The sequence below is a fragment of the Lonchura striata genome, chromosome 3 (genome assembly GCF_046129695.1).
Source record: "Lonchura striata isolate bLonStr1 chromosome 3, bLonStr1.mat, whole genome shotgun sequence".
Taxonomy (NCBI): Eukaryota; Metazoa; Chordata; class Aves; order Passeriformes; family Estrildidae; genus Lonchura; species Lonchura striata.
In genome coordinates, this window is record NC_134605.1 from 93,296,195 (window position 1) to 93,310,049 (window position 13,855).

The 13,855-nt window shown below is 39.1% G+C and overlaps 1 protein-coding gene across 2 annotated transcripts in view; it reads right to left on the reverse strand.

Moving 5' to 3' along the window:
- MYOM2 (myomesin 2) overlaps nt 1-13,855 on the reverse strand; it is a 119,737-nt gene that overhangs the window by 56,230 nt on the left and 49,652 nt on the right. For both annotated transcript variants that reach the window (XM_077782382.1, XM_021551264.3), the window contains 8 exons: nt 13,315-13,447; nt 12,182-12,301; nt 10,417-10,555; nt 10,087-10,244; nt 9,154-9,246; nt 1,152-1,240; nt 1,020-1,070; nt 570-734 (listed from right to left, as the gene is read on the reverse strand). In XM_077782382.1, coding sequence (XP_077638508.1) covers nt 570-734; nt 1,020-1,070; nt 1,152-1,240; nt 9,154-9,246; nt 10,087-10,244; nt 10,417-10,555; nt 12,182-12,301; nt 13,315-13,421 — 922 coding nt within the window. In that variant the 5' untranslated portion in view covers nt 13,422-13,447. The remainder of the gene's footprint in view (nt 1-569; nt 735-1,019; nt 1,071-1,151; nt 1,241-9,153; nt 9,247-10,086; nt 10,245-10,416; nt 10,556-12,181; nt 12,302-13,314; nt 13,448-13,855) is intronic.

A 13,855-nucleotide genomic window follows, 5' to 3' on the forward strand; every position in this document is an offset into this window, starting at 1 on the left:
CATGGTAAGACTGCTTCACCTGGCATAACATAGGTTTTCACAGACAAAAGAGGCAAGACAAGAAACCTACAATCATGGCACATAAACAGCAGAGCAAACATATGTGTATCAGGCCTGGCTTCTATAAATATTGCTTAACTGTACATTGATGTGATTTTAATATAAAATTCACAATAAATGCTGGAGCAAGATTAAAGTAGAGAGATGTACCTCAGTACTTCAAACTTTAATTTACTGCTCTGTGAGTACCCTTCAGCTCAGTGGTCACAGGATTCAACTATGAGTCATTGTGAAATCTAAGAACTGGCTTTGGATCTCTTCCAAGTAAATGTTATAACTATTGTACTATCACAATATGAGGTTACTTTCTGCTGCTATTAATGTGTGCACAAGAAAATGTTGACCAAGTCACTTAATTGAGAGTGCAGAACTATAAATTCTAACTAGAGATATTTCTTTTTCTCTATTCCAAATTTAATTATGAGTATATGATGCTCTAAACCTGACCTGTATCCTCAATGTCTCCTCCAGCATTTTCCTGGTAGATTCTATTCAATGTGATAACTTACCATCTCTATACCACTCAGCACGAGGTCGTAGTCTTTTCAACTCTGGAGTGATCAACATAGAACACTTCAAGGTCAGTGTTTCCCCTTCAGTAGCAAAAGTGAGTCCAAACTTCTCCAGAAACTGGACATCAATGTGGGTGAAGCAAACATCATATGACAGGGGCACTATGCATGAGAAAATGAAAGCATTCTTGAGCACAAGTAAATTGTATGTTGCACAGATTAGTGTCTGATCTGAACAGGAGATGGAATTTGCTGTTATATTGTATGCTGATCTAGAAATTCAACTGGGAAAGCAAAAGCATCTCATCTGGACAGCTCCTACTGTAACTCAATGCTTAGAAATCAAAGTCAGAAGAAGAAAGTTGTATCCAATTTTCTTGTCTGTAAGACATTGCCCAGACAAGAGGACGTAAATTATCTAAGCAAATAGAAAAAAAAAAGGCTTACAGTGGAAGGGCATTATTGCAGCTGGGTGAGGCTCTTCATCCTCTCTGAACCCTATGAATAAACATACAAGAACCATTCAATGACTTGAATTATTATATTTATTTATTATTTTAAATATGAAGTAGGCCTTACTTCGCACAATCACAGCACAATTAGTTGATGCCTGACCGTGGACGTTTGTTGCAACTGCTGAATAGGTTGCAGAATCATCAAAGTCAGCTCTGAAAAGGGGAAGGAGAAAAACAGATGTCTCTTTATGCAAATAAAAATTATTTTAATGATTGATATTACAAGCCAAACTATGTCAACCATAAGGAAAGTGAATAAAGCTCTTTACTGGTAGGAAAGTGTAGAAAGCTCTTTGTTGTCTACACAGTGCAAGATATCCATGAAAGATAATCAGAAAGTTGCTACTGTTTTTAACTGCAGTTTTATCACAGCTTAGTGTGCAGGCTTCATTGACTTGAGCAAACTGGAAATGACCTTTAGGGAATGATCAAAAGAAGATAGGTGGACAATGCCAGTCTGGCTATTCCCTTTCTGTATGTAACCTTCTTTAATCCATCTTGCTTTTCTGCCATATTTTAGAAGAGAGACATAGAATAAAATTACATGTCATTCTTGCTAAAATTGTGCCTTCTATGGGTATTCCCAGCTGGCAGACACTGGTATTTTTTGCCTCTCTAATATCTCAATCCAGGAAAATTATAAAAAATCAGGAACACTGATCAAAATTGTTTAGGTGAATACATAGCTTGGCTTGTTATATTTTTTAGTGAGAAAAGTATTCATTATGCAAGGACAGTATAAACAAATATAAAGCCAAAAATAGTTACTTGGTGCAGAACACTGTTAGATTGTCTCAATACATCCTTCCTTGAAGTTCCATGAGCACATATAAGATATAGCTACAAATCTTGATGTGCCAGTCCTTATTTAAAATTGAGTCCATCAGGAACAATTTATTTAGTATTAAATTTAATGGAGGCCACCCAAAAATTTTCAGTTATGAGATACAATATTGTGAATGCATCCATTTAGTTTCCTCTCAAAAGAACAAATTTTTGGCTTCTTGGTTACTGCCAAGTGATGAAACTCTGATTGCACTTGTCCTCTAAGAGGTCAAATATCCCAGATGTGGGAGAAGGAATATGTAAGGGTGTTTTATAGAAATTTCATAACAGGATGCCAATTTTGGAGTATGTAGCAGCTGTCACAGACACATCAGACACCCATTTTTCACTTCTTGCATATATTCTGGACAGTGTAATATCACAAAAATTATACTATCTGTACTGGGATGCCTAAAAAAGGACAACTTGATGAAAGTCCCATTAAATTGCAATTTATCTCTGTAAATTTACAGGTCTAACAGCTCCTCCTGGAGGCAACCCTACTGCCACATATTTCACAAAATCAAGAAAACTATTACAAAATATATCATAAAATTATTTATCAAAGACGTAATGGTAAGTCCTAAGACTAGACTACAGTCTTAACCAAAAAGCCTGCAGCTGGGTAGGAAACCCTAGTACAGTCTGAACAGGCACAGTGAGACTGAAAAACAATGTAAAAGAATTGAAACCACAGAATTGTTAAGGTTGGAAAAGACCTTTAAGATCATCAAGTCCAACTGTCAACACAGCACTACCACCATGTTAAATCATTCAACCATGACTTCATGGGCCAGAGCTACAGGATTTTTGAAAACTTCCAGGAATGGTGATTCAGCCACTTCCCTGGGCAGCCTGGTCCAATGCTTGGCAATCCTTCCAGTGAAGAAATATTTCCTAATCGCTAAACTAAACCTCCCCTGGTGCAGATGAGGCTATTTTCTCTTGTCTTGTCTCTTGTTACCTGGGAGAAGAGCCTGGCCCCACCTGGCTACAACCTCCTTTGAGGCAGTTGTAGGAACAATAAGGGTCCCTCTGAGCCTCTTTTTCTTCAGGCTAAACACCCTCACTTCCCTCAGCTGCTCCTCACAGGTCTTGTGCTCCATATCCTTCACTAGCCCCAATGTCCATCTGGACATTCTGCAGCCCCTCAATGTCTTTCTCGCAGTGAGGGCCCAGAGCTGGACACAGCACTCCAGGTGTGGCCTCAGCAGTGCTGAGTACAGGGGGACAATCCCTGCCCTGCCTGCTGGCCACACTATTGCTGATTTGGGCCAGGATGTCATTGGCCTTCCTGGCCACCTAGGCACAGCTGGCTCATGTTCAGCTGAAGTCAACCAGCAACCCCAGCTCCTTTTCCACTGGGCAGCTTTCCAGACAGCCCATGACCAACTTGTAGCCCTGCCTGGTGTTGTTTTCATCCAAGGGCAGGATTCATCATTTTGCCTTGTTGAACCTCACACAGCTGGCCTTAGCCCATTGATCCAGCACACAGCACCCAGCTCATAAATGAGTGATGAACATTACACCAGCACTGCTGTACTAGGCCATTTCCTCACATAAACAAAGCATTACTTCAGGCTGCTTCACTTCTCTCAAATTCAACTTAATTGCTCTCTAACATTTTGTTGCTCCTATAGTGTTAACAACAAAAATAAAAAAATCAGCATTGCTTGACTGAGGTTAACTCTGATTAAATCTCACTTTAAACAGGTCATCATCTGCTCCCAGTATTGACTTCATTTTCCAGTAGAACACCAGATAAAATTGTTAAATAGGAACCAATATCTGTAAGAATTACACAGGACCTAGGATCTAAAGAGAGATTTACTGTTAAAAAACAGATGGCCTAAAAGTAATCCAGAAAATAAAGAAACATGTATTGTGAACTAACTTGGGGTCCCAAACAGTGTTAAACCACTCAAAGTGTCAGAAATTTAAAGGTGTAAGAACTGCAAAGTTGTCTCCTGAAAATGAAAAAGTAGAATGGCAGGTACCTGATTAAATTTTCAAATGGATATATATCTGTGCTCATGTCAATCCCCTCCCCATAGTTTTGCTCTCCTAAGAAACAGCAAAATACATCTTTTGATGATCTCTTTCTGTTTGTGATGGTGTCCAAGTTAGAGAAAACAGAATATTATTTTAAATGTCTCTAGAACAAACAGGAGGTTCACAAAAGGGTAATATCATTAGCCAAAAGAAGCTCAAAATCTGAAAGCAAATATTTTACAAAAGTTAGTGAGAGTTATAATTAATTTTCTCAGGAAGAACATAAGAAGTAACTAACCAAATAGCTGACCACATTCTTTCAGCATCCTTTGTTTTTTATGAAGAGAAATGAGGCTCTTACAGTTATTATGAACACACAATTCCACAGGCCAGGCACTTCTTACTATTTAAGAAGTCATAACAACTCTACCCATTTTCTGTAGCTTATTTCTTTGAAAGCAGTTTATATGTCTTTGCTATGATAACTCCTCTGACTCTCCAGAAGAGAAATAAACCATCTCAGACAGCCTAGTACTCACTGAGACCCCTTTAAATCTTATATTGGAAATGTAGGGTTTTAGTGGCTAGGAGCTAGGCAGCATTTTTGTTTCATATTCACTATGAAGAAAGTTGGACAGGATGGCAAGTTACATAAGGTTCTGACTTTTGTGCCAGATAATGCTCAGATGGAGGATTATCCTTGGAAATTATCTATTTCCTTGCATGTTAAAAAAATCTTAGATTTCCTAAATTACACTGTAAAGTGCACTGAGTCAAGACCGGTTAGAAACTACATTTGAAGTACCCAGGAGGAAAGGTGTGGTCTAACAGTTATTCTTGTTTTATGATGGAGAATGTGTTTTTCAGCTTTTACAAAGGTCAGATAAAATATGCATAGAGTACATTTAGATAGCATAAAATGTGAGCGCAGAACTGTATCTGTCCCAAGATACTAATACTTTTCTGCAAATATTAAATTGCTCCAAATCCACATGAGGTTCTGAAGTGCTAATACTTGTGTGGGGAATATTCCCCGGCCTAATACATTTAAATGCATATATTCATCCAACTGACTAGTGTACATTTAAACACAGGAGTTAAGAGAGAAATAGCATCTTTGCCTGAATCAGAACACAATTCAGTGCATGTAAAGAACACGAGGCAGTACACAGTAAATTACACGGCTAAAAATTACTCTTTTGAATTCAAATGACAATGTGTTCAGTATTATGAGACATCAAATTGTGGAAATACTCCACAGAATTGCCTTCTCCTGCCCTGATTCTCCAGTCAGAATGAATCTGACTGATTCTTTTTGTTTGTTTGGATTTCATGTTTAGGGGAAATGGACTGCTGTTATCAGGTGGCCATCTCCTCAAGCTCCCAGCTACAGCAGGTTACAGGGGACAGTGACTGCCAAGTCAGAAGATCACGGATTTGGGGGCTGTAGTTTGCCTTTCAGCGAGGAAAGGAGCAGTACAGCATTTTGCTGCCTGTACAGCCACTGATGCTGCATACCGGCTAAGCCCAGGGAGCTGCAGTCCATCACCCACCCACCTTGCTCAGCTCAAAGGCTCTGCGGGCTGCGCCGCAGGATCGCCTTTGTCTCCGCGCCTCCGCTCTGCTCTGCTTCCACCCCAGGGAAAGGGCACGCCTCGCTCTCTAGCTCTCCAGATTAAATCATCTCCAGCCTTTTGTGCCTAATCAAACTAAAATAGCACTCTACTGACCGCACAGGGTCATTTGTTAAATGAGAATAGCTAGAAGAGACGGTTCGTTTTTTAAGCTTTCCCCTAGAAGCGGCGCAGCGGCGCTGGGCCGGCTGTGCCCGCTGCCGGCAGGAGCCACACTGCGCTCTGCCGGCGCTGCCGCCGCTCGCACCGCTCCGGCCCCGGCTGTCACACAGGACAGGGACAGGGCCCTAAGGGAAGGAAAAGTGCTGTCAGACCTTGAGCCCTGTGTATGTGAATCCGTGTGGCCACACCACACTGACAGTCCCCTGGAATGTCAAACGTCCTCCCCTGCTCCTACCGTCCTCACCCTCCCGCTCACTGAGGGGTGGCAGTCAGGAATGCCCGCAGGGAAGAGCATCCTGCTGGCTCCTCTACACACGTAGTGGGAATATAACATAGCCAATCGCAGCTGAATAAAACCCAACGATCCACTTAATAAATCTTCAGAGTAAACAAAGAAACAAAAAAGCCCAACTCTGTTGCTAAACGCTATTAGCAACCAAGAAGTTAAAAATGTTACAACTGTTAAGTACTGAGGTAATCACTCAGGTAGAAAATATTTTTCAGCCATTTCATAAAGCAACGCCTCATCTTGACTACCACTGATACAGAAATCTTTTCTTGTACTGTGTGCCTATGCATTGTTAAATTATATGAGATAAAAATTACATTTTAAACAAACCCACACATTCTCAGACATGTATGATTTATTTGAACTACCAAGAGCTTTCCCTCCAATGATTCCTCACAGTCTCCTCCTAATAACTTATGAATGTGAGTTGAAAGATGGGATGAACCACCAGTGCATATCACTTTTGCAATCATTATGAGATCTGCAAAGAACAAAATTAAACTCCAAACTCTTTTTCTTTACAGCTCAAGTGAGATCTTTAGCTCAAACTCCCATTTGAAGAAGTTTAAAAGGAGCAAAAAAGAGCCACTATATAGTCACAATAGCACTGAATGCACACAGAAAATATGGCAATTGAGAACACTGCATAATAAAAAATAAGAGACAGAGAAATTAAAATTATCTGGCTACTGTATAGGTTTGTGGGTGCTGGAGAACAGCAAACAGTGGCGGATGAAATTGTGTCCAGTTACTACTTTAAGACAACAAGGTGACAGTAAGGTTTTGGTGCTTCAAGAATGTTTCCACTGGGATCAGGGAATACTTACAGGAATAAATATCACACTTGCATCAGAAGGAAAAAGTTCACTCCCTGGGCTTCGCTGAAGTGCTAGAAAAGTAGCCAAGAAATTCCAAGGCCGTTCTGAGCGGCTGTGGATAAGATTACATTCAGCTCAGCACTTTAGTATGAACAGCTGAGGAGGGCACAGAAGTGGATAGGAAGAAACTCCTGATGGCTCCACCTCCCAGAAAAACAAATTATTCATAAAATACAAAATGCAAGTGCACAAAGATATTAGTGGAAGATAGAGAATTAATTGATATGTTTGTATAAGAGCATTAATAATAACATATATTTTAACCATTATCTATACATCTATTTCTTTTAATACATGATACAATTAATTATGTGTTAACAAAACGGTCTTCCACTTCCTGCATGCCCATTTTCTGTGTTTTTAGTACAGAAGATACAGCTGATGAAAAAATGGATTAGTAATAAAGAAAAAATTAAATTATAAAATTTAATTTAATAAACTCTATAAATTATAACCACCCCCCAGTATTATTTAAAGTGTAGAAGGGAAATCTGTGGGAGAGCAGCAAGGAATCTTTAGGTGGCAAAAAGACTACACTGCCAGACAGAATGAAAGAGAAATGCAGCAAGAGTCTCTGAAGATGGCAGCTTGGAGGAATGTTAGGGAGTCTGCATGAATACATACAGGTCTGGGACTAGCAGACAGGGGGTGGGGAAACCTGAGTGGGTGCCAATAAATGGCTCTGTGGTATGTCTGAACTTGCCTGAAATACAGCTGGGTCTGAACACTCCCAAAGCTGTTTGTGACTACGTGACTGATAACCAGCAGAGAAAAGAGAGAAAAATCACCAAAGGGTGATGGAAGCCATTAATACCCTTCAGCTTGATGGTTACAGGTGCTCAGAAAGCAGCATCAGCACTGATTCTCATTTCTTCTAAAAGCTATTTACTCACAAAATATCACAAGGGGACCTACATACTACATAACTGGCATCTGGACTCACCAAGCAGTTCCTCAGGAGTGCTAACCAAGGGAAATACAGTCACAGTCACTCACCATCAGGAAGTGACCAAAGTTTCATCTCCTGACTGGCATTCACACATATCCAAACAAAGGAGAGGGTTTTCCATTTCTCTGCTAAAAGGGAGAGGAGTGCAAAAGGACAAGCTGTTTATGTATTTTAACCTCCTGTTATTGTCTTCCAAAGTAATCTTGGTAGGAAGAAACAGTGGTAAGAACAGATTCCATGGGTACAGAGAGCAGTCAGCAAGCATGCCCTGGGGGTAGAAGACTGAGTGCCTTTGAAGAATCTTAGGAAGCAACAACCTGGTGATTCTTGCTGCCAGGTTCTGTACAGGGATGTGTTTCTGCCATCCTGAGCTATGGAAAGGTTGACAGTTGGGCTGGACTTGGCTGAAGGATGACAAAGGCAAGCAGTCTTTCCCAAAGGCAGAAGGAATGATGCGCTTATTTTCTGTACTAATGCCACAAGGCTGTGCTCAGGGCTGCTTCCACTGCTGACAGATGGAGACAGAAGAGAAGATTAAATGTTTGGCCAGCCAAGTGTTAGCCACAAATATTCCAGCTGTTTCAGCACAGCTGATGCTCATGTTCTGGAGAAATTAAAAGAAGGGGTTTCTGTCTCTGCTCTAGATATTAATTTTCTATTTAAATATTGCAGTAATTTCTTCATTTTTATTGGGTTTTTATATTTTTTAAAAAAGCATACACCAAGTCATATGTAACATTTCAACTGTTTTGGAAAGCATGGGATTAGTGTATGGGAAGCTGTTATACCCAAGCATGTTCTGTATCACAAAGCTAACATTTTGAAAAAATAGAATTAATTATATTAGAACCTTTAAAAAAAGTAATTTACACTTGCTTACTTTCTGGAAGAAAAAAAAAAGGAGATAAAAAATAAGCAGGACCTAGCATATAGGAAAACAAATGCAGTTGTGTATCCCTGGCCTGCCCAGCTATAATTTTGTTTACCTAAAAGAGCTTCGTCATGACAATAACATATAATTTTCCACTTCAAATGCTAAAAAGATATAATTCTAATAAAATATTATCTACCATTTTTTCAGCTACTCGCCTCCTCTTTTTATATCTCATAGATTGCTGAGGTTAATGAATACAAATATCTAAATTATCATTTCATTTTCATAATCTAATATTCAGGTACTCAGTGAACCTTCTCCAGCCTAAAAGTAAGTACCATCAGAAAAGTGTGCTGAATTGAATAATTCTCTTTCAGCCTTTGTGTGAATTTTAAATTTTATTTTATATAAAATACTTTGCATAGAATATAAAAAAACTGTTTTATTCCCCAGAAAGACTTACCTGTTTATATGTAACACATGTACTCCATATTTGCTTTCAATTCTGTACTTTGTTGGATCACTTGCAGGAGAAATCAATTCCTCATTTTTGTACCTGACAATCAAGAAAAAAATAAAACTCAAATATCAGCAACTATTAATTCATCTGGTAGATCTTTGGATCAAGATATCATTTACTAGCATCTGAACTCTCTCTACTTGCACAGAGTATTTTATAGTGTGTATGGATAGGTACATATTGGTCCATGAAGGAAAATCAGGACCATCATAGCAGCAAGGAAGTGGAAAGAGAAGATGCACACTCAATCTAGAAGATGAGGAAAAGAAGTAAAGAGAAGATAGCCTGGGGCTCGAACTTTCAAATCCACTAACCCTGATACAAGATGGGAAGCAAACTTTATCATGTGCCATACTAAAATGCTTCAGCACATAAAGGGGAGCAGCAACTGAATTATGCCTCATGATAGGTCTTTACAGCCCAGCCTGAAGCTTTCATTTATACAGGACAGCACCTGTCCAGAGAGGAGAGCAGCTGAAAGGACCTTTATGTCCTCCTCAATGACCACAGATCCAGCCATGACAACAGTGGTGCTGTGCACATTTACACAGGCTTAGAAAGTAGCCTGCGAGTTCTGTGCATTTTGCCACGTGCTAGTTTGTGTTCAGGAGACTCAGTGGCCAGAAAGACTGGAATGCCTTCCACTGTCTGCCTTCTGAAATGCTCGTTTCTCACATTGCACAAGGCCACTCAGCAAGTTTTCCTCCCACTCCTTCCACTGTAGTATCAACTGCTACAATCCAACACATCTAGGAGGATTATAAAGGGGATTTAACAAAGCCATTATATACATGACACTTATCAGTTATGGCATAACTTTCAAATGAAAAAAGCTTAACAACATTTTTAGAGGGCTAGGAAAGGCCAGTCTCTTACCATTGTACAACAGGCATTGGAAATCCTTGTACAGTAAAGCAAAGGCTCACAGACATCTTTTCCCAGACAGTGTGAGACCTCAGCCGCACTAGAATTTCAGGGGCTCGACTTATTCTTTCTTCAATTATATGTCTTTCCAGAGCCATATTTTCTTCTACCTATTAAACATGGGAAAAAAAAAGAAGCATCTGGCACCAGACTCAAATAGGGTAGGAGACCTTAAATTCAGAAAAAAAATGGTTAATCACTACAAATATTTGAAGCGCAGGCCTAAATTTCAGTACATCTTGTCATTATTTTTGCATAGGAGCAAAAAGATTCAGCAGGTACCATTCTTTGCACAGCAAGTCTATCCAGATGTTCTCGAGCACGGTGCCTGGCTGTGTGAATCTCTTTTTCCAAAGCAGATAACTCACTGGCAAAACGGATTCTTTTCTCATCACTTACATGAGACTTTTGCTCATGACTCCTGTGGGACAAGAAAAAAAATCAGATAACCATTGTCAAGCTTTAAGTTTGCCACTCATACACATCTGGCAACCAAGGGCTCTGAAACCATATCAGTAGGATGTAAAATTTAGGTTAGGAACAATTTTTAGCATCTATCTGCATACCCTGAGTATGTGAAATCATGTGAATTTTCTTCATATTCTTTCCCCCTGTATTTGTGGGGCCATATCTCTAAGTCTTGAATTCTGCCATGTTCACATTGACATGGTTCCCCACAATCCTCTGATAATCAAGATCAAGAACCTGCCTAGCCTCCTTCTGGCCCCTGATTTTCCTTCCCATGGACACAAGAAGGCAGAGGAGTGAAGGCAAGTTCAATAGCTGTTCACAGCAAAAGTTGAGCCTAGCTCACTTAGTATCTTTAGCTTTAGAAGATTTAGAACCTGGGAGCTCTTGTAGCTCCACGGGCTGTTTCACCTGACCTCACCCAAAAGATACAGACCAAGGAGTTCACAAGGATTTGATGAACAGTTGAATGCAAAAAAAGCTGTCCCTTGACAAAGATGAGCAGGAAGTATTATAGATACTACCAGGGAAAATACAAAGTTTTGAAAAAATTGTGAGTTGTTCTCTGAAAACATAATTCCACAGATTCTTCAGAATTTCTAAAAACACTCCAATTTGTAAATTTTTTTTAGGAGGAACTAGCTCAGTTTCCTTCATTCATGCTGATTCAGTAAACAGCCTATGCTACTTTTTTCCTTCACAGGACAAAAAAAGGTACTGAATATCAGATATTTCTAACATATCTGTCAATATAGTCAACATATGGCAAGACTCTGAAAGCATAACCTAAATAAGAAAACTTCCATGAAATCCAGTGAATCAAGCTATTATTTGTCTGATACTTTAAAAAAATTTATTTGTACCTTCCATTTCAACATACTTTAAATACCAGCCATGTCTTGCCATTTTTTTATATTGCTGAATTTTAAAACAGTTTCAAAAACCTAAAGTATATAAAATCATTTGATTTTCCTAGAGATTTCTATTTGAAGGTTATATATTTCAAACCAATCCAAGTACCAGAACCATATGGATGTGTATGATTTGCACAACCTATTTTCTACAAACAAGGCAGAATTCCTTCTTGTAATATAAATCCTCCATGTCTTTGGTGCAGTAACTGTAGAGCAAAACAGAGCAGAAACAGTGAAATTCACTAAGGGGAATATTGCCATCAGCATGGTTACTCTGAGACTCTTATTAAGGCAGTAACTGAGACATGACGATAAACCCTTTTGATATTCAGGAAAGAAATTAAAACATTTTAATTGGTCCAAATTAGAAATTTAGGAATAGTGGAGTAGCTCTGTTCAAAATGAGTTCTGGATAACCAGATGGATTCTAATTTATTTTTGGTTTAAAGCTGTTTTCAAGGGTCAGAGTGGGGACCAGGGGAACAACTCTGGGTTGAAATATGAGACGGAAAGTGACACTCAGTCATTTAGTGTTCCAGCCAAAACAGATTAGTGAAGAACAGTGACAGAGAAGCCTCCAGTCTTGTCAACTCAGAAAAGTGCCCTGGCAAATGAGTTGGGACCAGAGCCACTACACAGGTCAGAGTGGACCAAGAGAGCTTTACCTTTTCCTGGATTCCTGCATTGCTTCATGTGCCAAGGTGCGTGCCCTCCTGGCACAGAGTCTACATGTGGTTTTGCCCAAGCCAGTCGATTCATAATAAGCAGCCTTCCTGGAAGCAGCCCTTCAAATATAAAATAGATTGTTATAACCCAGCAATTCAGGTAAAACATGAACTCACAAATGTCAAAGAAATTACTTTGAGCTGAATGAGCTGAGCACCATGACTGAGCACAGTTCAGTGAGAAACCTTTGTATCTTCAATGACTGCACTGTGCTGATTGTCACTTGTCTTTCAAGAGCTTTATGCCCATCATCTGTCACTGAGGTCATTAGGCATTTTTATTTCATTCTATTAAATTTATATTTATTTCAGTCTTCAATCATTCAGGTGTGATGATAGCCTGTCAGTGAACCTCAAGGGTACCAGACTGTCTAATACACAAATCATAATACATATAATACATAGCATTGTCTGTTTTGAAGTATTCCTGCTTTTCTGTATTTCACAGATCTTTCTGCAACTGTCCTCTTTCATAAGGGAAACTGGACCAGCTAGACAGCTAGGCAGGCATGTTAATTACCAAGTAGGGAGAATGGTGATTCTAAAGCAACCACAATACAATGTTTCAGGCTTTGAGATACAAAGAATGTGTATTTTCTGGTTAAAACACTGAGATTTCAAATGAGAAGCATTAAGCTTTCATTTAAGTTTAAAAAGGAAATTGAATCACTAAAACTATAATTAGCTATAGCCAACTTCAGGAGAAGGAATATCATCATGTCATACAGAAGGAATGGGTAAAAAGTTGTTTCTATGACTTACAATAAATTTCATGTCAATTTTTCTTATGTCAGAGTTTCAATTTTAGCCTACAAGGAAGAATTTTCAATTTAGAGGTACCAAACAGGACAAATCCTAAGCTAAAAGGTCTATGTAGGTATCTTGCAATGCTGCTAGGAAGTTTATGCTGGTGGAGACAACAAACAAGGAGCATGCTAATGGAAGGAAGTGGAAAACTATAATTCTGTATAAATCACTTTTTTTTGGGGTGGAGGGGAAAGATAAGTATCTTGATTCTAAGAACTGACTACCCAAAACAGAGACCTACTTATGCTCAAATACACGGCACTTACTTTCTTGCTGCATATTCCTCAAGTACATATCTTGTCTGAATGTTGCGATAGGACTGATCAAAGTGCTTGTGCCTCTTCTGGTAAAATGGCACTGCTATTGAAGACATTCTTCCTCTGTGACAACCAGTAATTCCTGCAGAGAGTGAAGTTAGCCATATATTTAGCCATGCACACATTTAGCCATATATTTCAGGCTCTTTGGTTTGATATTTTCTGATATGTAGACATGTGTGTGAATATGTGCAAATGTATAAAATTGCACCAATTTGTGACAAATAGAGCCATCAGTCACACACGTGGGTACCTCAGGCTGTATTTTATCAGTTGTGCAGCATGAGCTATGGAATCATAGATGAGGGTGTAAAAGATTTTTCACTGAATCATTTTTCTCCTTCTTTGCAGATGTCATTTAACGCCTCCAGAGAAATTTCCAGGGATGGAAATTTGACAGGTTTTTGGCCATTGTTAGGCATTTCAGCTCTCTGCTCTTCAAACCTTTCACTTTTTCCACTTTGGCAATTTATGCTCACTATGTTTTGTT